The sequence below is a fragment of the Rhinopithecus roxellana genome, chromosome 17 (genome assembly GCF_007565055.1).
Source record: "Rhinopithecus roxellana isolate Shanxi Qingling chromosome 17, ASM756505v1, whole genome shotgun sequence".
Classification (NCBI taxonomy): domain Eukaryota; kingdom Metazoa; phylum Chordata; class Mammalia; order Primates; family Cercopithecidae; genus Rhinopithecus; species Rhinopithecus roxellana.
The window spans coordinates 47918776-47942046 of NC_044565.1; the positions used below are offsets into that span (position 1 = coordinate 47918776).

At 37.5% G+C, this 23271-nt stretch overlaps 1 protein-coding gene across 5 annotated transcripts in view; it reads left to right on the forward strand.

Annotated features, from left to right (window-relative positions):
- The window catches only part of KIDINS220 (kinase D interacting substrate 220), a 113490-nt gene that overhangs the window by 67244 nt on the left and 22975 nt on the right, over positions 1–23271 (forward strand). For 4 of the 5 annotated variants that reach the window (XM_010379689.2, XM_030920929.1, XM_030920930.1 and 1 more), the window contains one exon: positions 4748–4910. In XM_010379689.2, the coding sequence (XP_010377991.2) occupies positions 4748–4910 (163 nt within the window). Of the gene's footprint in view, positions 1–4747; positions 4911–17757; positions 18344–23271 lie in introns of those variants that run through there. The other variant, XM_030920932.1, reaches the window with a different exon arrangement.

Consider the following 23271-nt stretch of genomic DNA (forward strand, 5'->3'; position numbering starts at 1 on the left):
CAGTGGCTTCTATGTTATAAAATTCAGTGGTCAGGCCAGCGCTCATCTTATTTGACCCCCTTAGTGGCGTTTGACAGTGTGTTGATCACTTTTCCTCTTTGAAAAACTTTTCTTCCTTTGGCTTCCAGAATGCCACACCGACTGGATTTCCTCCTTCTGTACTGGTGGTTAGTCTTCATCTCCCTGTACCATTTAGCATTGCAATGCTCTTGGGTGCGTTTCTTGGAGTTCTCCTTTTCTATTTAGACCTGCTACCTTGGTGATCACATTTACTCTGAAAGGCTTAAATGCCATCTATATGCCAGCGACTCTCAAATATGTATCTTCAGCCCTATAGCTCTTCAGTTGCTTGTTTGACATCTAATGGTGTCAACATAGATCTGACACATAACGTGTCTACAATTGAACTTTCGATTCTCTGACTCAAACTTCATCCATCCATGTCTTTCCTGTCTATTAATCCAACTCTTCCAATTCCTTAAGTAAGAAAAGCTTGATCTTTCTTTCATATACCACCACCAATCTACTAGTAAATTCTGTAGCACTGTCTTCAGTCTGTTTCCAAAATAGTAAGCACTGTTCACCGTTTCTAGCATACCACCCTCATTACATACATTATCGTGTTCTACCTTTATTAATTATGGAAATAGTCTGACTGGTCTCTACTCCTGTCTTTTTCTCTCTACAGCCTATTCTCCATACGGCAGCCACAGTGATTCTTTTAAAATAGAAGCCAGTCATGTTATGTCTCTCCTCAGAACTCCGTAATGTGTCCTCATTTCACTGAAAATAAATATCTAAGTCCTTATAGTTTCCTACAAAGCCCTTTATGATCTGCCTTTCTGCATCTCCTTCCCCCTTCTGACCTCATCTCCCACCATTCTCCTCCTCCATCCCGTGCTGACTTCTTTGCTGTTCCTTGAAAATGTCAGACATGCTCCCATCCATAGGCTCCTGCGATTGCTATTTCTTCTGCCTGTACAGATTGTTCTTTGGATGTATGCATCATGGGGTTTCTCACTTCCTTTTAAGTCTTTGCTTAAATGTCAGCTTTTCTACAAGATCTTCCCTCACCATCTTGTATAAAATGACATCTTCTTCGGTATGCCTTGTGTTGCCCTTCCCTGCTTTACTCAACATAAAAAGTCACCTCTAATTCACCACATCATTTACTTTTTTGTTTGTTTGCTTCTTTGGTTTTTGTCTGTCTCCCCTCAGGAGAATTTCAAATCCACCTGGCAAAGGTTTTCTATCTGTCTACCTTTCTTTTTTCTTTTTTTTGAGGCAAAGTCTCGCCCTGTTGCCCAGACTGGAGCGCAGTGGCGTGATCTCAGCTCACTGCAACCTCCGCCTCCCGGGTTCAAGCGATTCTCCTGTGCCAGCCTCCCAGGTAGCTGGGATTACAGGCACATGCCAGCACGCCTGGCTAATTTTTATATTTTTAATAGAGACAGGATTTCTCCTTGTTGGTCAGGCTGGTCTCGAACTCCTGATCCGCCCACCTCGGCCTCCCAAAGTGCTGGGATTACAGGCGTGAGTCACTGCGCCCGGCCTTCTATCTATCTTTCTTATTTCTGTTTTCTCAGCACCCAGAACAATGTCTGGGATGCTGTTGTTGAATGACTAAGAGACCTGAATGAAGGGGGAACTGAGTTTTATATCTGTCTTGAGAAAAGCATCTTAACAGGAGGAAGAGCAAGTGTGAAGGCTCTGGGGTGGAAATCCAGGAACAGCTGGAGGCCAGTGTGGTTGCACTTTGGGGATCAAAAGAGAATGGTGGGAAGTGATGTCAAAGAACTAGCCACTGGCCGGTTGTGCTGGCTCATGCCTCTAATCCCAGCGCTTTGGGAGGCTGAGGCAGGTGGATCACTTGAGGTCAGGAGTTCAAGACCAGCCTGGCCAACATGATGAAACCCCATCTCTACTAAAAATACAAAAATTAGCAGGCGTGGTGGTACACACCTGTAATCCCAGCTACTCAGGAGGCTGAGGAAGGAGAATTGCTTGAACCCAGAAGGCAGAGTTTGCAGTAAGCCGAGATTGCGCCACTGCACTCCAGCCTGAGTGACAGAGTGAGACTCCATCTTAAAAAAAACAAAAAAAACAAAAACAACTAGCCCCCCTGGGTAGTTCACTTTGAGCCTTACGGGCCCCAAATCCATAGAAAGGATTTTGGGTTACAGTTAGACATTTTCAGACACGCTAAAGAGGACCAAGTTAACATCATTTAATAGTTGATACTGAGATACACATTTTTAAAAATAATGATGTTTACACATTTCAGAATAGAAAGAAAATGTCTTCCTAAAGCCACATTTCAAATGTAAGAATTTTTCTAATATTAGTCTTTGACTATACAGTAGACTTTCTAATTGTTAAATGAGAGATATTTGTCTTTTATGTCTCATCAAATGTAGCTCTGCCCATGAAAAATTTCTAAGTAAAGTTTTCGTTTTATAAAAGCCCCTTAATACCATTAGTTTCATTGCTTAAAAGTGCTGTGTTGAAAAATAATACATAGATTTAAATCTGTGTATTTTAATGAAATTTTGATTTCTTTTTTGGTGATGTTTTCCATTTCTTTGGGTAACATTAGTTGGAAGTGTGTAGGGAACTATATTTTATTGGAAAGGATAGAATTTGAAGGCAAAAGACTTGGGTTTGAGTCCTGGGCATGTTACTTAGCCTCTTGAATCCCCAATTCTCATGTATGCAAAAGTGTATGTTACCTGCTGAACACCATGCAAATAGTTGTTGCTATTAGGAAAGTCATGCAACAGAGAGACTAATACCAGGAAAGAATTCGAGGTTTTAGCAGATAAATATTGGTAAGTATTTAGTTGAGTGGTTTCCTAATTAAAAATTGTGCTTTATCAAATATACTTTATTTCAAACTTGTTTTGTTGGATTGTTTTGGAAGATAAGATTAAAAAATTATCTTAGACATATTCGTTGTTCAGAATTTTCTTTTGATACTGCTTTATGTTTTAGCTAATTATAGGCTAGATATATTCTTAGGATAGAATATTTAATTTTAGTCACTCATTATAAGCTAGATATATTCTTAGGATAGAATATTTATTTTTATTCACTCTTTTTTTTTTTTTTTTTTTGAGATAGTCTCGCTCTGTCCACCAGGCTGGAGTGTGGTGGTGTGATCTTGGCTCACTGTAACCTCCACCTCCCAGGTTCAAGTGATTCTTCTGCCTCAGCCTCTCGAGTAGCTGGGACTGCAGGCACCTGCCACCATGCTTGGCTAATTTTTGTATTTTCAGTAGAGGCAGAATTTCACCATATTGGCCAGGCTGTTCTTGAACTCCTGACCTCAAATGATCCTCCCACCTCTGCCTCCGAAAGTGCTGGGATTATAGGTGTGAGCCTCCGTGCCTGGCCTATTCACTCATACTTCTAAAATAGTTTTCCAGTTCTCTCTGTCTACCAGTTCCTTCATGACTTTGCATGCATGCGTGGTGCATTTGCTCTTCCTTTTGTTTGAATGTCCTCACTCTGCTTCCCTTCCCTGCCAGCCCATGCCTTCCCACCAGACTAACTTGGCTTCATCCTTCATAGCTTAGTTCTAGTGGTTAGTTATATTCTTTTTTGTGTGTGTGTCTTTTTCTTTTTAGTGGTTATATTCTTAAGGAAACCTTCCCTTAACTGCCGCTTCTGGATTTGGTGCTCATTTTCTCTTTTCACACAGCACTGTGTGTGTATCTCCATCATAGCCATATCTCCATCAAATGCTCACATCTTACCTGCCAGGGAAAAGGAATCCAGCCATGAAAATATAAATTCTGTGTATGAGCAGATTTGCTGAGGGAGTGAGGGCCTGGTGATATAGGAAGAATTGGATTGGGGCTTACATATCTATATATCTGTATCTATCTATATATGTATATCTATATATCTATTAGTAGGGAAAGGAATAACTCATATTGGAACTAAAACAAGTAGGTATGTTAGTCTACATACAAACAAAATTGATAATGATGAAGTAAAATTGACAGTGTTTGAAAATTTAACAACAGTATCAGCAGCTCAGAATTCCTACCAAGTCACAGTGAAACATGATGCAATGAAACAAGGCCTCCGTTCTAAAAGTTTGAGGATTGCGACTGTCTACCTGTACAGATGCCTAGTGGTAGAACAGCGAATTAGAGTCCTCAGAAAATCCCAGGATAGACAAGGTTGTTTTAAAATACATAAATAATAAATATTGGAAACATTACAACTCAGTTGGTAGGTTACTTACATAGATGACCCTTAGTATGTGAAAATGAAAGCGTGTGGGATTGCCCATTCATCCATAATACAACGAGAATGGACTGGCATATTTGGATCTGTTTATAGTCCATCAGTAGGATCTCAGCAGATGGCACTTTAGAGGACTGGGGTCCATTGTGGGTAAATGGATGTTCTGCTCAATGATTGTGGTTGGTGTTGAACTGTGTGACACAGTTCTGAAAGATGTTTGTCTGCATGTATGTGGTCGAAGAAGTGTATCTCACCAGTGGCAAATCAAACAACCAAAAATTGCTTTAGAATTGAAATTGTGTTTAAGCCCTAAAAGCTTTACTTAGTGCAGCTCTTCTAAAATGAAGCCATGGCAGTACTAGATTTGAATTTGTAGTATAAATTAAATGGTAAATTTTAGAAATTTAAAATATTTGGGAATATACCACCTGTTTTACTTAACATACTATTACACATCTGTTAATTTTAAAATGTTTTTGTATTTTTTTAAAAGGGCGATTACTGAGAGCCAATCAGATTAGTTTCAATTGGGACAGGCTTGCTAGCTGGATCAACCTCACCGAGCAGTGGCCATACCGGACTTCATGGCTCATATTATATTTGGAAGAGACTGAAGGTATTCCAGATCAAATGACATTAAAAACCATCTACGAAAGGTACCTTTTTTTACCTCTTTATATTTTACTGTATTTTAGATTGAGTTAAAAAAAAAACAAAAACGCATATAAAGCAGACAATACAAAATAATATGTATAAAATGTATACTTCTGGATTTAATCATTCTTATTAATTCCATTATAATTTTGGAGTTGTATTAGCACAGGTATATATCCCATCATGTAAAAATCTATGACTTTATTTGTACGTGCTTTTCCTTTTTCAGATATATAAAGTTTATTTAAAAATTTTTTAAATTTTTTAGAAACAGGATCTCTCTCTGTCACTCAGGTTGGAGCACAATGGCACAATCATAGCTCACTGTAGCCTCAAACTCCTGGACTCAAGTCATCCTCCCATCTCAGCCTCCCAAGTAGCTGGGACTGTAGGTGTGCATCAAGACGCCTGGCTCTTTCTTTTTATTTTTTGTAGAGGCAGGGACTTGCAGTGTTGCCCAGGCTGGTCTTAAACTCCTGAGCTCAAGCAGTTCTCCTGTCTTGGCCTCCCAAAGTGCTGGGATTACAGGCGTGAACCACTGTGCCCAGCCTTAGTGTATAGTTTATATATTAAAACTTCTAAGGTTTCAGATAACTTTTATTTCCTTAGAGTATTGTCAGTACGTGGTTTTCTTATTTTTCTAGTTCCTATTTTTTATGTACACATTTAATGTTTTCTAAGTAAATAACTGGTTTTAGAATTATAGAGGTTGTTGTATTAGTCCACAGACTTGAGCTCTTCTGGGTTTTGCTGTTTAATTTATGTGAAATTAGTTGAGTGGTTTAAACCTGTGTGCTGTACCAAGTAGGTATTCCAGTAGATGCAGTGATATATAATTACCGTCTGCCTATTGAGAAGTGGTACTGCATTGCATCTGGTCTTTGAGGTTTTACAAATCATCTTATTGTGAGATGCATGCTTCGTTTTTCTCTTGGCTCTGTAGTACAATATTTTATTGTACATACAAGGTTTTATTTTGTGAATAAACGTTTGTATTCTAGTACAGGTGCTATATAATTATGAATGCCTGCTAGTAACAGTAATTACTAAGCGATTAAAACTTAACTTTTAAAAAGATTTAAGTGCTTCATAATAATTCATACCAACATAATTAGGTTTATTTTTTGCATGTTATATTGATACATAAAGCCCTATTTAATATAAACAGGTAATCCCTTGACACTGTCATCTGTCCTTGAGATTGTTGTTGTTATCATTTGTGTGAAATTAAAATATGTCATAAAAAAGAAGAAGCCTTCATTTAGGAACTGTGGAGTGATGGCTTAAGAAACAATAGTGGAAGGAATTTGCAGCTGCTTCAGATTCTTAGGCCCTGTCTGAATTGGTATTGTTTAGGAGAAGTATATTACTCCAGGAATGTATTTCTAGATTTCAAGAAATTTGTAAACTTGGGCACAGGAGAACTAGTTGTCTCACATGGGTTCTTACTTAAGGAGGTTGGGTCACTTCGTGTTCCTGACCTCCTTCCTTCACGTCAGGTACTCTGCTAGGTGCCTTAGGTATTCTTGAAGCTTTGGAAAGTGTGGAGGTGTTAGACGGGGATAGAATGAGGGATGTGAACTTTGCTTTGCCATTAAACCAACTCATTACTTTAAACTTCGGCATTTGGCAGGCTTGTCATCTGTGACTGCGCTGGATTTGGGGTGATTTTGAGATGCTCTTCTTCTCTTTTTGGTGAAATAAGTATATTTAAGTCTTAAATGCCGGCAACTACTTACAAAGAATATTTTGTAGCTAGTCTAAGGAAGAGAAAAAGTATAGTAAGCAGTCTTTGATAATTTGTAGGAATTGACTTAAAATCATTACATATAATAAGGATTTGGAATGAAAACCCATAGGAAGACACTTTGATCAATATATTGAAAAGCCAGATATTAAAGTATGTGAGAATAATCTGGATGATTATGTTTCTAGTTAACTGTAGTTGAGTTCTTTGATGCTATTGCTTGTCATTTGAAAGAGAAAATTTTATTTACAGTCGACAAAAAGCAGCAGTATGTAATTGATATTCATTTATTGTATTAAAGAAATCTGATTTGGTAAAAACAATCAGAAAATAGTATTTTTAATGCTAGTAGTGAAATTTATTTTTTTAATCCATAAAAAGCCTCATTTATTTTTATAGCAATTTGATGACACATCTGCTGGCTTTATTCAGGTGAAAAAGAAAATGTTGGTTCTTGGTGTTTGGTGAAATTGTGTTGTTAAATTATTTTTTAAATTGTTCAACTTTTAACAAATGACATTTGATACTAACACTGGAAAGCAATTTCAGCGAATTAAATAGACCCCTCTGTAAACCACAGTAACATTAAGATGACACACTGTTCATTCAAGATGGTTTTAATTGGTACAATTATTGTAATTTTCTTGCAATTATGTGTTGAGCTGAAAGCTTTTGTCTGGATCATTTGAGAGTTTTTTTTTTTTTTTTTTTATAGAACATACATTTAGTAAGAAAGGGAGTAAAATAAAAACTAAAAATTTTCTGTCTAGTTTTTATTGCAGCATTTTAGGCAACCATTGAAATATTTTAGTCTAAAACTTTATTTCTGGCATTGAAAGCAGAATGATAGTGGTTTTTAAAAAAATGAATTTAAGTAGTTTTCATGAAGATAGTGTTTTAAATTTCTGTTTTGACACTGCTCAGTCAATCTTTTACCCAGGATGATATGGTCAGAATAATTTTGCAATAAGGATAACAACATTCTTTATTTTGATACTTTATTTTGATGTTTAAAGAACAGTTGAATAAGTTCTAAGGGTGCTTCAGAATGGTAGCCATTTTCCATTTCATTGAAATAGCAGTTTGCTGTACAGACACTATGGACATCTAATTTATGACTTTAATAGACCTATCTGTTATTTTTAAATTATTCAAGTAATGGTGTTTCTATACATTAGTTAGGGCATTCTCATAATAAAATGTCATATTTCATGATAACCCTCCTGATACTCACCCAAAACTTTCATAAGCTTCATTTTATCACATCTAGTCATCTCATACCTCTTGTAGCTCTCACTAACCTGCTTGCTCTCTCCATCATTTTCTGGGTGATGATCAGCTCTCCTTCCCTCTCTTCCCCACCATCATTTGGCCTGGATTATGCACAGGCTTGTTTGTTTTGCCTGTGGACTTAAGTTATGAATGTGGATAGCATGAAAAATTTAACATTAGGTAGTTTAGAGGAAGTTGTTGCTTCATCTCGTTTGTAGTACAAAGTCCATCCTTTGTACTGATAATTTTTCTCTTTAGTTTTTAAGATGCTAGCAATATTTATTCCAAAAACTGTTTAATGCATGCTATTTTGGTGTTTTTAATATATAGCTTAGAATCTAAATGAAATTCTTTGTTTTTGATATATTACTTATCTGTAGGTAGTGGTGTTGTCATCATTCAAAATTTATTAAATTACTATCTTTTATATAATTATTGTTTCCATCTTTATTCTCAAAACACACTTGCTTTGACTGCAGAGGTTCAATATTTTATCCATATCTTTATCTTTTTAAAGAGAAAGCCTGATCTAGTTATTTGCAAAATTACAAGATAATTCCCCATATAGGAGAGGAAACTTAAGCAGGTTTTTACTGAAATAAAGATTGTGTCATCTATAATAGAAATCATATTTTATCTGGACAGAAATAAATGACATTTGTATATCTGCCAAGTTCAGTGTGAAGAGTGAGCCTGCAGACCTTGTATAAAGATGCCCATAATCAGATGTAATGTTGACCATTCAGTGTGCATTTCTGGATTGGCATTATTTTTCCCCAAGTCTTTGTGAAAATTGGACAATTCAGATTTCTAAAGATAAAGGTGAAGGGCATAATTTTTAAACTTATTTTGACGTATCTGTAAATCATGCCTACTTTCGTTGTTTGGAGAAAACAGTGAAATGCATTAAAGTAGACGTGTTTGGCTTTTTCTTAGCTTACCTATTTGTGTATTTGGCTACTTATTTATTTTGTTGTTGTTACTAGACTTCTAGCAACATCCAAAGATGTGAGAGAAATTAAGGGGAGAAAGCTTAAAATTCACTCATTTATTCAGAAAACACTTATTGGACACCTATTATGGACCAGGCACAGTTCTAAGAGCTTGGGTGTATCCACGAACAAAACCAGCAAAGATCCCTGCGCCGAGGAGCTTGCAGTCTGTCAGAGAGTGATGGGTAATAAACAACATATATAATACATAATTAGCATGTTAAAAGGCAGCAAGTGTGGTGGAAAGGATAAAAGGTAGAAGAGAGTTAAGGAGATGAAGGGTTGTATAGGTTCTGCGTTAAGTAAGGGGATCAGGATTGTCCTCATGGAGAAGGGAAGAGTTGAGGAAGGGTTGAAGGAGGCAAGAGAGTTTTCCAGGCAGGTATCTGACAAAGCATTTCTAGGCAGAGGGAACAGTTCTTGGCCAGAGAGCACCTGGAATCAATGTTGAAGGAACAGCAACAAGGGAGCTGATGTGGTGAGATGGGGTGCAGTGAAGCGAGTGAGTAGGAGGTCAGGTCGGGTCACCAGTGGGGTTCATGGACCCCTTTTGGAGGACTGTGGTAAGGACCTTGGCTTTTACCCTGAGTAAGATGGGGATTCATTGCAGGGTCTTGAAAAATTTGTAGCCATTACCCTGATGCTTCAGGGCCTATTTGCTGTGTCAGTGCAGCTTGGCCTGAGTTAGGGAATCCTGTTGATTTAAGGGAGCTTATTTTGAGACTGTCACAGTGGGAAGGGAATAGGAATGAACCTGGGTAGAAAAATTAAGGTAAATGAAAAGTTCAGAAAGTAATTGGCTATCCCACAGTAAAGATGAAATGATGAATAGAGTTGGGCATGGCGGAGTATGCCTGTAATCCCAGCTACTTGGGAGGCTGAGGTAGGAGCATCACTTGAGCCTGGGAGTTGGAGGCTGCAGCGTGCCATGACTGTGCCTATGAATAGCCACCACACTCCAGCGTGGGTGACATAGTGAAACCTTGTCTTTTAAAAATAATAAAAGATGGGTTATAGAAGTAGCACATTGTGGCATTTTCTATGTGAGCTAGGAAGTAAATAGCCTCACCTACAGTCCTGTTGCAGGGTATTGAAAGAAAACGTTATTCTAAACATCTGCAAGAATTTATAAGACTAATTTCCCTTTGTGTCTCCCCATCTCAATACTTTCTTGTTTCTTAGGATCGTTTTATTCTTTATTTTTTAGTGATGGATTTATAGCCAACTTTTTGTATCATTTAAAAAATTGCCTTCCTTCCCTTTTCTTGCCAACTACATGGTCTGGCTCTCTGATATACAAACCCCTGGCTGAGAGTGAATGAAAGGTGATTTTTGTGGCATTGAAGACTGCTAGGTGTAGGACAGATATCATGGGCAGGAGAGCAACTAATGAGTTGCTTTTAGAGTAATACTGATTTTGACTTACAGATAGTGTGAAGTGCAAGTGATGGTCTGTGCATCTCAAATTGGGCTCTAAAGACAAAAAGACATAATTGGTCAAAGTCTGTATGCAGGCACCAGGTTTCTGCTGGAGTTCCCAGTGTCCTCAGCCTGGTTCTGGCTCCTTCTCCCTCTTACTGTTTACTTTTCATGTGCTTCTCTCTCTGGCCCCTCCCACCTCCTTCTTCTGGTCTCATCTTAAATGTTACTACCTTAGGAAGCCTTTTGTTACCAAGCCCCCATCCTTTGAGGCTTTATTAGGTTAGTCCTTTATGTACTAGTATGTTCTTTAATAGCACTGGCCATAGTTACCTTCTTATAAGTATTTGCATTGCTATTTCTTTAATATTTGTCTCCTGAATGAATACACTTCATGAACTGTAACTTTCTTAAACATTGCTGATTTGTTTTGCTTCTAGACAAGTGATCGGTATTTAGGCAGTAGTGGGTATTTCTGAAAGAACAAAGAAATCTGATGATAACTTTTGGATTGAGGAAGGCATGGATTGGGGAGGTGGTAGATGAGAAGCCTCACTTTATCTTGAAAAGAATACTGTCCATCCAGATACTTCATTCTTTAGGCTTAAATATAGGCAAAATGTTTATTTTGTTATATACCAGTATATCCCTGGGCCGGACACATAGGAACGTCTCAGTACACATTGACTGAAGGATGACTGTATATTTCACCTACCACTTGGTTTCTGCCTTATGTCAGGTGATGCTAAAATCACAGCAATGTTTTTGAAGGCATTCCCTGTAACTCTGAGTTCAGCTGCGTTTCTAAGGTTTCTTACATTCATAATCCATTTATGAATGCCATGGTCTGGTGGGGTTGTTTTGTGTTTTTTAAAATGTTTATTTCAATAGCTTTTGGAGTACAAGTGGTTTTTGTTGCATGGATGGATTATATAGTGGTGAATTCTGAGATTTTAGTGCACCCATTACCCAAGCAGTGTGGATTGTACCTAGTGTGTAGTTTTTTGTCCCTAGCCTTCCTCCCATCCTGTCCCTTCTGAGTCTCTAAAGTCTATTATTTTACTCTGTGTGCCTTTGCTTACTCATAACTTGGCTCCCGCTTATAAGTAAGAACATGTGGTTGTTGGTTTTCCACTCTTGTGTTACTTCACTTAGAATAATGGTCTCAAGCTTCATCCGAGTTGCTGCAGAATATGTTATTTTGTTCCTTTTAATGGCTGAATAGTATTCCTTGGTGTATATAAACCACATTTTCTTCATCCACTCCTTAGTCAGTGGGCATTTAGGTTGGTTCCACATCTTTGCAATTGTGAATTGTGCTGCTATAAACATGTATCTGCAAGTGTCTTTTTCATATAATGACTTTTTCCCCTTTGGGTAGATACCCAGTAGTGGGCTTGCTGGATCAAATGGTGGATCTACATTTAGCTCTTTGAGGAATCTCCATACTGTTTTCCATAGAGATTGTACTAATTTACACTCTGGTGGAGTTGCTTTGGATTGGCTACTTCCGGACAGGTTCCTCTCACTTCAGATTCTTCTTACGGACTCAATTTCTTCTTAGAGACTTGTCAGAATTGTTTTTAAAGGATGACTCCAGTTCTGTTGTGCTAACCATTTTAATTGTGTTCATTTATTAAACAAATATTTATAGAATTTATTATATGTGGGGCACAGTCTGATAGAAGTAGTAGCTAATATATTATGTGAGCCCTCATTCTGTCCCATGCATTGGATTAAGCGCTTTACCTAGATTATCACATTTAATGCAGGCTGCATATCCCTAATCTGAAAATCTGAAATCTGAAATGCCCCCAAATCTGAAACTGAGTGCCAACGTGATGTTCAAAGGAAATGCTCACTGGAGCATTTGGGATTTTGGATTTTTGGATTAGGAATGTTCAGCTGGTACTGCCGACACTCCCACATCTGAAACACTTCTGGTCCCAAGCATTTCCGATAAGAAATTCTCAACCTGTGCTTCTAACCCTAAGAGGCAGAGAGTAGGAGTTACCTAAGACCTCACAGCTGTAACTGTCGCTTCCCCAAGTCTATTTCTGGGGGCCAGGAGCCTGTCCTCTGTAGCTGCCAGCTAGGCAGTGGGTCTGAGATACGAGAAATATAGAAGTAAGTATTTTAATTTCCAGATAGATTTTAACTTTTCATTGATGTATCTGTGAGTATTTAGAATAACTTGTTACGTATCAATGGGAATGTTATAGCAGGTAGAAATTTTTCTGCAGTGTTGAATTTATCTTTTCTATTAAAAAATGTGAACAACTTATCAACATATACAATCTCAGATAAATGCTTTATTTAGTTCTAATTGTGTCTAGTAACTGTGCTAGGTTTTGGGTGGAAAGCTTTGAAAAATCACTTCTGATATTTAGCACTTAAACATCTGGTACATCTGTTTGTTTAAGCCTTTATACCATTTTTATGTCTACTATATGACTATAATTTTTTTAGATAACTTTTTCAATAGGTTTTCTTTTTTTTTTCTTGAGATGGAGTCTCGCTCTGTTGCCCAGGCTGGAGTGCAGTGGCGCAATCTCGGCTCACTGCAAGCTCCGCCTCTTGGGTTCAGGCCATTCTCCTGCCTCAGCCTCCTGAGTAGCTGGGACTATAGGCACCTGCCACCACTCCTGGCTAATTTTTTTTGTATTTTTAGTAGAGACAGGGTTTCACCGTGTTAGCCAGGATGGTCTCAATCTTTTGATCTCGTGATCTACCCGCCTCGGCCTCCCAAAGTGCTGGGATTACAGGTGTGAGCCACCACGCCCGGCCAATAGGTTTTCTTTTACTTTTGATTTTGAATGTATTTTCTCAGCCTTTACTCTCATAATGCCATTTTTAGTGTTTAATGCAAATGTAGAATGAAGAAAAAGTGTTAAGTGTTCGAAAGTCATGTGTTTCTAATGTCATCATGAAAAACTCAGGTATATTAACCCAGATCTTCATTATCCAAAACTCTTATTATACAAGTTATCTTAAAAGATTTAACGTTGAAAAAGTATAGAACGCAAGTTCTACAATGTTTGAAATTGTTGGAAACTAACACCAAAGACAGTTTCTTGAAATAAGTGTTTTAATATGTAAGAAATATATGTTTAATATGTAAAAAAAATTTTTACTTTTGCAGGTTTACAGTTTATTTTATAATATAGTAAGAGCATTATGTATAGTTATATTTTTCAAACAAGTCTATTAAAGAATTCAGTTTACCAAAAAAGTTACATATGCCTTGGCAGATCAAGTAGCCAACTTTTTCCAGAAGTTGATTTTTTCAATAAAGGTTTGTGATTTCAGAATTTCAAATCAAAATATTTAAACACTTTTTAAAATATAAGAACAAACAAAAGTGATTTGTAACAAAAATCCTAGCTAATTCAAATGCTAAGATAATGTGGAGCTGCTGGTGTAAAACCATGCTGCAGTAGTGGCTCCTGTTAGCAATATTCAAAAAGTCCACAAGATGGGAGCATTTCACTACAAACATTATTAGCACATTCGGCCAAAAATAGGATGTAATACATTTTGCTTTCCCCTTCTGTAGAAAAACAAGTGAGAGTTTAATGAAAGATTGAATTTCCTTTTTTGTTGTTGTTTTAAAAAAAATGGCTTCAGGACATTTTTCAGCACTGAGAATCTCTATCACAGGCAAATGAATGGTTTTCTATTCATATGACGTAGTTTGGAAGTGTTGTGCTACTTCTGTCTCCTCAAATTCGTTTAAATTAACTTTTGGGAAAATAGTGGCTATGAAAAAAGAGGAGCGTAAAGAAATTGATCTGCTTACAAATTTGCCTTTAGATATAAAAATATTAAATCCTAAGCATTGTAGAACTTCGGCTCTATACTTTTTAAACATTAAGTCTTTTAAGAGAACTTGTATAATAAAGATCTTGCCTTAATCTGAAACATAGTCATAGATCTACTTTGAGTTCACAGCCTCCCTTCTCTATGCCTGTCATTCAGATTTATTACCCAACATTTGCATTCTATGTATGATTAATGTAATACACTTTTAGATCTCTTAAAGGCGACAATTGCATAGACAATTCATCACTTGGTAGCAACTTATGATATTACTAGTGGTGCCTAAAACAGCTATGAAAATTTGATCTCATGTACTTTTGTCGTAACATTTTAAAATATCAAGTATAAACTCTTGATACCAAAAAACAGGCTTTGCTTTTTAATGATAGACACTATTTTCACGTGGAGTCAGTTATGAGTTATTTTGCCTCTCATCACTTTACTAAAGTCTTCTCTCATTACCCTAGCTGAAAGTATTGCTTTGTCACCTGAATTACTAATATCTGATTACTTGCATGGTCATAACTGGGTAGATATCACGCAGTAATACACTGGTTTTTAGACTTTTACCCCAGTGGAAGCCTTTTTCCAAATCTTATGCAAAAGTCCAATAAATAAAGCAGAATTAATATGTTTATTGATTTAAATTATAACATTTCCTAATAAATTCAGTTAGTGAGAAAAATGAGCTATTCTGAAGAATATTAAAATTGGAGAATTGTGGATGACTCCTACAATCCTAAATTGGTTTAAACATCTATTTGTTTCTCTGATTAGTTTTGGGACTGTAACAGTAAGAAAATCCTAAATCATGAGAAGATACAAATGTTATCAGTGTTTAAACGTTCTTTGCAATGACAGGATGTTTTCATTTAATCTGTTCTAGAAACTTGAAAGATTAATTGGGAATATTGTTTTATAGGTGAATCACCAATGGTATCTTGGAGTTGTTCACATTTCTTATAATTATTTGAAGTGTTATCTGCTTCTCTGACTCGGTGAAAGTCATGTCATGCAAGTTTTTAATGATTTTTACAGACTTTGCTCAGGCTTCTGGTCTGTAGTGTAGTGTACTGGTTTGCATAATTTTGTAAACAAAAAAGTGCTGATCCGGATTCTGAAAAAATGATGAAGGAAATTAAATATGTGCATAAAGATGGAGGAGAAGCTTTATTTCCAAGTCTGCAAAAAACTGAAACTAAAAGAAAAATCCAGAATGACTTATCAGCACAGCTTATTTGTTGATCTTCTTCAGTGTGTTAAAATGTAATATGTAACAGCATTCTTTTCTATTATAGTTTTAAGGAGTTAAAAACGTGTAAGTCATTACCTGAGGGATTTTGAGCCATGTCTGTGGCTCCTGTTTGAACTAGTGCAGTGAGCAGTCGGCAGCTTTTGAAGCAGTCAGGAGCAGGTACCTGCTGTGCTGCTGTGTCCATGATGGGGCTGCATCCGTTGCTTACCTCTCTGAGCCTTAGTTTCCTCATTCTAAAAATGGAAATAATAAATACCTCATGGGATGCAGAGAGAGAAGTTAGGTAAACTAGGTAAAGCAACTGCCTCAGAGAATGGCAGACAGTAGGTATTCAGCCAATTAGTTCTTTTTAAATTTCCTTCTCAATTCTTCATAACTTTTAACTATAGTTTCCCTGTTAGAGTTTATATAAGAAGAGGGATGCAGAGCCCCTAAACGTACCTTCCTCAGAACATTTGACATAGTAGACATGAACGAAGGCAGTGCCTTACCAGTATTGTGCTTGAACCTAGGCAGATACCCCTTTGAGTTTTTATATTTTACCCTCCCTGGTTGTTGATTCTTCTTTCATCCATCTAGTTGCCAGAATTGCAGCCTTAATGCCAAAGACAGTTTGTGTACATGATGACATTCTACTGAGTTTAAGGGTTTTTTTAATCCTTTAAGTTACATGCATACAAGTTTCCTTCCTTCATATAAAAACGTAATCTTGGGCCCTGATGTTCTGGCCAAGTAGATCATCTTAGAGATATACACCCTCAGTGGGAATACTTTTTGTTTAATGTAGAGTAATCTCTTCTGGTGAGTGAGATAATAACTTTGTTTAGCTCTGCCGACGTTTTCCATGGCAACTTATACGAGTGCTTTTATGGTTTGCACCATTTAACCCTAATCACACTGTCCTTAAACACGTAAGTCAGACACATTAGATACTTGAAAATGCCTTCTTTTAAACCAGAAATAAACAGACAAACACACTTGAAGAAGCCATGCCATGATGATCTATTCGGCCTGCAGAGTATATAAGCTCTTCATTGTTTCCTAGTGTAGTTACTCAATAGGATGCCTGAAAAATGAGTGTCAGTGAGAACACCTGGCACTGTTCGCATTATTGTCTTGAGAATATTCTGTGACCACCACAGGAGCACAGATGCCTCTTTTCTCTTCCAGCGAGTTCTTTTCTCCGCAGAGAGCTATCGTGTATTTAATGCAGTCTTCTGCATGTGGACAGCTTCAGCTCTTGGTACTTTTATTACTTCCGCTGTGGCAGACAAAGTGTCTACTTTCTGACCCCCTAAGCTAGTGTTCTTTCCAACATGGTAGGAAAGGTGACTCATGGAATAGCGATGAAAATACTTTTACAAAAATACTAGGAATGATGAAAACTTACAGATGCAGCAAAGGCAGTGCTCAGAGGGAAATTTATGGCTGTAAATGCCTACATTAAAAAAAGAGAAAGATATTAAATTAATAGCCTAACTTTATACCTTGAGGAACTGGAAAAAGAAGAGCAAATTAAACCGCAAGCTAGCGGAAGGAAGGAAATAATCAAGGTTCGAGTAGAGAGAAATAAAATCAAGAATAGAATAACAGTAGAGAAAAGCAATGAAACCACAAGTATTTTCCTTGAACATATCAACAAACTGACAGATCCAGTGTGGAAGTCCAGGCTCAGAGGCAGAGCCAGAGGCCAAAGTGAGCAGAGGTGCCGCGAGTTGGAGTTGCTGCTGAGGCTAGGACCCGTTCCTGAGGATTGGTGAGGGTGAACAGGGCTTAATCACGGTAGGTTTTTCTCAAGTACTTTTTTTCCAGTCTGTCTGGAACCTGGGAAGTGAGGATTTTAATTTGGGGATTACACAGGAAAAAACCACAATTTTATGCAGATTACAGGTTGGAAAAGTCATTACTAACATTTCTATCATCAGATTTAATGTTGAGATGGTAACTTATAAAAACCATGCACGGCTGGGCACAGTGGCTAACACCTGTAATCCCAGCACTTTAGGAGGCCAAGGCAGGCAGATCACCTGAGGTCAGGAGTTCGAGACCAGCCTGGCCAGCATGGTGAAACCTCGTCTCTACTAAAAATACAAAAATTAGCCAGGCGTGGTGGCCGATGCCTGCACTGCCAGCTACTCGGGAGGCTGCGGCAGGAGAATTGCTTGAACCCAGGAGGCAGAGGTTGCAGTGAGCTGAGAGATTGCACCACTGCACTCCAGCCTGGGCAACAAGAGCGAAACTCCGTCTTAAAACAAAAACAAAACCAACTAAGAAAACATATAGAATTCCAAGTCTGGGATTTAGGAGGACAGAGCCATACTGAAGATATTATTATTCAAACACAGATGCTGTGGAGCAGAGAGTTGTGACCAAGACCGAATTGGCATTTCCAAGTCAGAGTTAGTTGCCATGTTGATGGAGAGCTGAGAAAAGCCATTTTAGGGGCATTTGCAAATAAGCAGGACATGGAACAGGCCATGACTCCCTCAGAGATGCACATTCACTTGGATTATCTGCCTCAAAGGACTGAAAAGGCAAATATTCAGAACTTCAGCAATCAGAGGCACTGGCCTTCGTGAGACAATGGAGTGATTAGTTGAAACATTAAAGAGCAAACAACAGTAGTCACTTCTGCTCCTCTGAAATGAAGATGGCCTCACATATCCCTTTGGAAACAGTCAAGTGTACTTCTCATGACTAAAGGTTAAAGCTGTATGACTGTTGGCATTTACTGAACTGACTGTGACATTTGTAATAAATAAATATTAAAAAAAGATATTTGGTTGAAAGGGTAATTCATCTTGATTGAGCCAAATGAGTGTTCTATGTTGTGGGACATGTTGCTGCCCTGCTTTCTTAATGTTAAGTACACTTTCCATCTGTATGGGATTTTTATTCAAATAGTCCTATTAAAGTATGCATTTTATTGGGGAAAAACAAACCCTATTTTTTGAACCAATGGTTGCATTTTGTTTGTATAACACTAGTAAATATCTTAACTTTTTTTTTCATAAAGTGAATTTCCAAAGATTGCAGTAAATAGAATAGGCTAGGAAATAGTGTGGGTAGCATAGTCTTCATTTTCGTAATTGACTACTTTATATTAAGCTGTTTGGTTTAAAAGCTTTTGGATGTAGGCCTGATGTTGAGATCATTATTTTAGTGGTTAACTTTACTCTTTTCTGCAGCTAACATTGTACTCAATGGTGAAAGACTGAAATTATCCCTCCTAAGTTACAAGAACAGGACAAGGATGCCTGCTGCTATGAACAAATGCTTGTGTCCTGCCAAAATTTTTTATGTTGAAGCCCAAACCCCCAATATGACATTATTTAGAGTTGGTACCTTTGGGAGATAATTAGGTTTAGATAAGGTCATGAGGGTGGAATCCTCGTATGGGATTAGTACCCTTCTAAGAAGAAACTAGAGAGCTTTTCTCTCTCTGTAGTGTCCTTGATGTCAGGACATAGGAAGAGGATCATCTGCAAACCAAAAAGAAGGCCCTTACCAGAACCTTACCATCTGGCATTTTGATCTCTGACTTCCAGCCTCTGTAACTTCAAGAAATAAATGTCTGCTGTTTAAGCCACCCAGCCTATGGTATTCTGCTACAGCAGCCTGAGCTAACGAAAATACCCACTTTCACCACAGCTATTCAACTTTGCACTAGAAGCTTTAGCCATTGCAATTGGACAAGCAAAATAAATGAAAGAATCCAAATTGGATGATGATTCTATATATAGAAAAATCCCAAAGAGCCCACAAGAAAGCTGTTAGAGCTAATTAATCAGCAGGTACAGATCAACACACAAAGATCAGTTGTGTTTCTGTACACCTTCAGTGAACAATCTGAAAGGAAATTAAGGAGGCAGTTCATTTTACAGTAGCATCTAAAAGAATAAAATACCTCAGAATAACTTTAACCAAGAAAGTTAAAGCCTTGTACACTGACAACTAAAAAAAATTGCCAAAAGAAATGAAAGATCTAAATAAGTGGGAAGACATCTTGTGCTCGTGGGTAGGAAGACTAAACATACTACCTGAAGTGATCTACAGATTTAATATTATACCCATCAAAATTCCAGTGGCCTTTTTTTGCAGAAACAGAAAACTGATCCTTAAATTCATATGCAATTGCAAGATACCTCATGCTTGGCTAATTTTTGGTATTTTTATTAGAGACGGGTTTCACCGTGCTAGCCAGGGTAGTCTGGATCTCCTGACCTCGTGATCCACCCGCCTCGGCCTCCCAGAGTACTGGGATTACAGGCGTGAGCCACCGCGCCCAGCCCGGGTTTTTGCCTTTTCACAGATGGCAGTGGGCGTATAAATGGACTCCATTTTATCTTTGTTTCTGACTTTTTGGCTGCAATGCCAAGTGGCTGTTTTCTGTCTGTGTGTTCTGTCTGTCTCCCAGAATCTCCAAAGTGTTCTGTACATGGATAGTACTTAATAAATGGGCATTCACTGGTAGAAAGTATTTGAGAGACTATTAGAAGTTAAATTTGTTTCAAGGTAATAAAATTCTAAGGCATTTAAGAGTTTTCTGTGTTTAAATTTTTAAAGAAAATGTGTCTTATTTTTTAATGCCCTACTAAATAATGACATTATTAGGCAGCTACTTTTAGATAAAATGTGATAAATAATACCTTCTTCATAAATTCTGCTCTAAGAATCTGTTTATATTTTGATTTAAAATAGAAGTCTTTTATGTAATTTAAAACCTCATTTTGAATGGAAGTGATATGAATAGTTTGTGCAATTTCTGCCAAGGAATTAATATGGACTTTGTATAAACCACTGTCATTTATAATCAAAATGCTTTTAACTTACATTGATGTTGGCATTAACAAGTATTGCTAGATTGGTAGCATAGAAGGAAATTGCATTTAGACTTACTAGGAGCTCATTGGTGCCTGAGGTTTTATAACGCTTTCTTTGGGCCATTTAACTGCTGGCAACTTTAATTCACATGATTCATAATACTGGAAATTTAAATTCACTCTTAATTGAAAAGTGAAGTTACTTAAATTCTTTAAATGCTAACCTTTGGAAAAATATCTGAAAAATAAAAGCACATATGATTTTGATGGCCCACTGCCAAAAGATTATCATTTACATAAATATCTCTTTCAGCAGAAGAGTTTAATGTATTGAGCTCAGAAGGTTAGAATAGAGACTTCAATCTGGAAGCCAGCAGTAGCCTGTTGGCTTGTGAACAGCAGCATTGTTCATCATACTGAGAACACTGTTGCATTCAGGCAGAAGCAGAGCTGGCATTAAAATGCAGTTAATTTGTTTCATGTGACTTGTCAGCTGTGTGTTTTTATCTAAATCTTTCTAGATTCTCTTTTTAGTATTTTGTGTTCAACTCCTGAAATAGATGAACTACCTATTTAACTGTTTAAGCTCTGATTTTATCGCCACTTGCAACCATTCTCCAGGTTTTCCATTTCATTTTAAATGTATTTAATAATCAGTTTGAACACGATTTTAATGTATTAAAAGTAACCCCATCTCACAGGGCTTTTCTGTCTTGTGCATGTGTCTGTGTCTGTAAAAGGAACTTTCTGAAATTAATTAAGATAAAATTGCTACCCTTATTTTCTCACCAGCATCCTATTCTCTTCTTGTTTGCTAATTGTGTTCTCTGGATTTTTCCCTTAGATGACTTTTAATATTTGGCTACTAGCCAAGTATTGGGTCTGAGCAGTAAAGTGCTAGTCCCAAAGAAATGCTATAACTGTTACTAACATTAGAATAAGGTTCCCATTTCACTTTTTGAAGAGCATGAAAATCTTACTGCTCCTCTGCAACTGTGCTCACTTAGTATAATCTAACGGGTAATATTCTTGTTTAATTGGAAAGATATATTCAGTGATTTTTAAAGAACTTTTTGAGGTATAATTGACATAAAATAAACTGCCATATTTAAATTGACCAATCTCAGGAGTTTGATAAATGTGTATACCCACAAAGTCACCACCACAATCAAGAGAGTGAATGTTTCCATCAGTTCCAAAATTTTCCACCTGTTCCTTACCCTCCCTTGCCTCCCTCCTGCCTCACATTCCTAACTTCACAGCAAACCCTGGTCTGCATTGATACTTTAGATTGGTTTGCATTTTCTAGTTTCATAGAAATGAAAACATACTGCTGTGCACTCTTTATTGGCTGGATTAATTTATTGAGAGATTCATCCATGTTCTTTGTATCAGTAGTTCATTTTTTTTATTAGTGCTGAGTAGTAGTCCACTGTGTGGATATACCACCATTTATTTATCCTTCCATCTGTAAGTGGACATTTGGGTTGTTTCTAGTTTTCTCATGTACCCCTTGTCTTTTAAATTCTCTTTCTTTTTCTTCTCTTTATCCCTCAGTGATTCGTTCTTGCTTACTGCCTTAGATCAGGAATTGTCAACATTTGACCATTTTCGACCTACAAAAACTACGGTTTCATACAGTAGTGTTTAATAAATGTTTTTAAATGAATATTACTTATTTTTACATTCAAGAGTCTCTGCATGATACAGAATTGTTTACATATCACTTGAACTCAGTTATACAAAACATTCCGCATAATAAGACTAAGTGATATATTATATTAGCAGGTATTGTGTCTGACTGGCAAAAGTATATGTTTTTCCTGTCTGTTTTTCCGTCTTGTGTATATACCTATATAGTAAGCATATATTACTTTTACAATAGGAAACAAAACCCTTTTTAAAAAAGGAAAAACTTATACTAACTTTTTTTTTAATTTGTGTAATTTATTTATAAGTTCTTCATTTCTTGTTTTCTTTGCAAAGGAAAAACTGTGGTATTCTATTTAAAAAGCATGGGTTTCAGAACCAGATTCTCTTTCCTAGTTGTGTGACTTTGGGCAGTCTGTTTAATCTGTCTGAGGCCACTGTCGTCATCTGTAAAGCGATAACTCAGTGAATCTTCACTGAGCGGTGACCGTAGCCAGCTTAGTTGACCTGGAGCATATGACATGCCTGTGCATGCGCGGCTGGCTCTCCTTCCTGTTTCCCCACCCATGTCCTGCCATGGCCAAAGGCAGTAGAATCTGGCCGTACACATTGTTACCTTTTTTTGTAAAATACTACTTTTTTGAGTTTCTTTCTCTTTTATTAAAAAAAAATTTTAGACTGGGTGAGGTGGCTCATGCCTGTAATCCCAATAGGGAAGGTGAGGTGAATGGATTGTTTGAGCCCAGGAGTTCAAGAGCCTCCTGGGCAACATGGAGAAATCTTGTCTGTATAGAAAAACATAAAAATTAGCCAGGCTTGGTAGCATGAGCCTGTAGTTTTAGCTACTCCGGAGGCTGAGGTGGGAGGATCACTTGAGCCAGGGAGGCAGAGGTTGCAATGAGCCAAGATTGTGCCACTGCACTCCAGCCTGGGCGGCAGAACAAGATTCTGTCTCAAAAATAAAAAAAAATTAAATAAACCCTAAAAATTAAAAATAGATTTTTGGCTGGGCGTGGTGGCTCACACCTGTAATCCCAGCACTTTGGGAGATTGAGGTGGGTGGATCACCTTAGGTCAGGAGATCGAGACCATCCTGGCTAACATGGTAGAAACCCCGTCTCTACTAAAAAATACAAAAACTAGCCGGGCGAGGTGGTGGGCACCTGTAGTCCCAGCTACTCGGGAGGCTGAGGCAGGAGAATGGCATAAACCCAGGAGGCGGAGCTTGCAGTGAATTGAGATCCGGCCACTGCACTCCAGCCTGGGCGACAGAGCGAGACTCCGTCTCAAAAAAAAAAAAAAAAAATAATAATAATAATAATACAAAAATTAGCCGGGTATGGTAGTGCACACCTGTAATCCCAGCTACTCGGAAGGCGGAGGCAG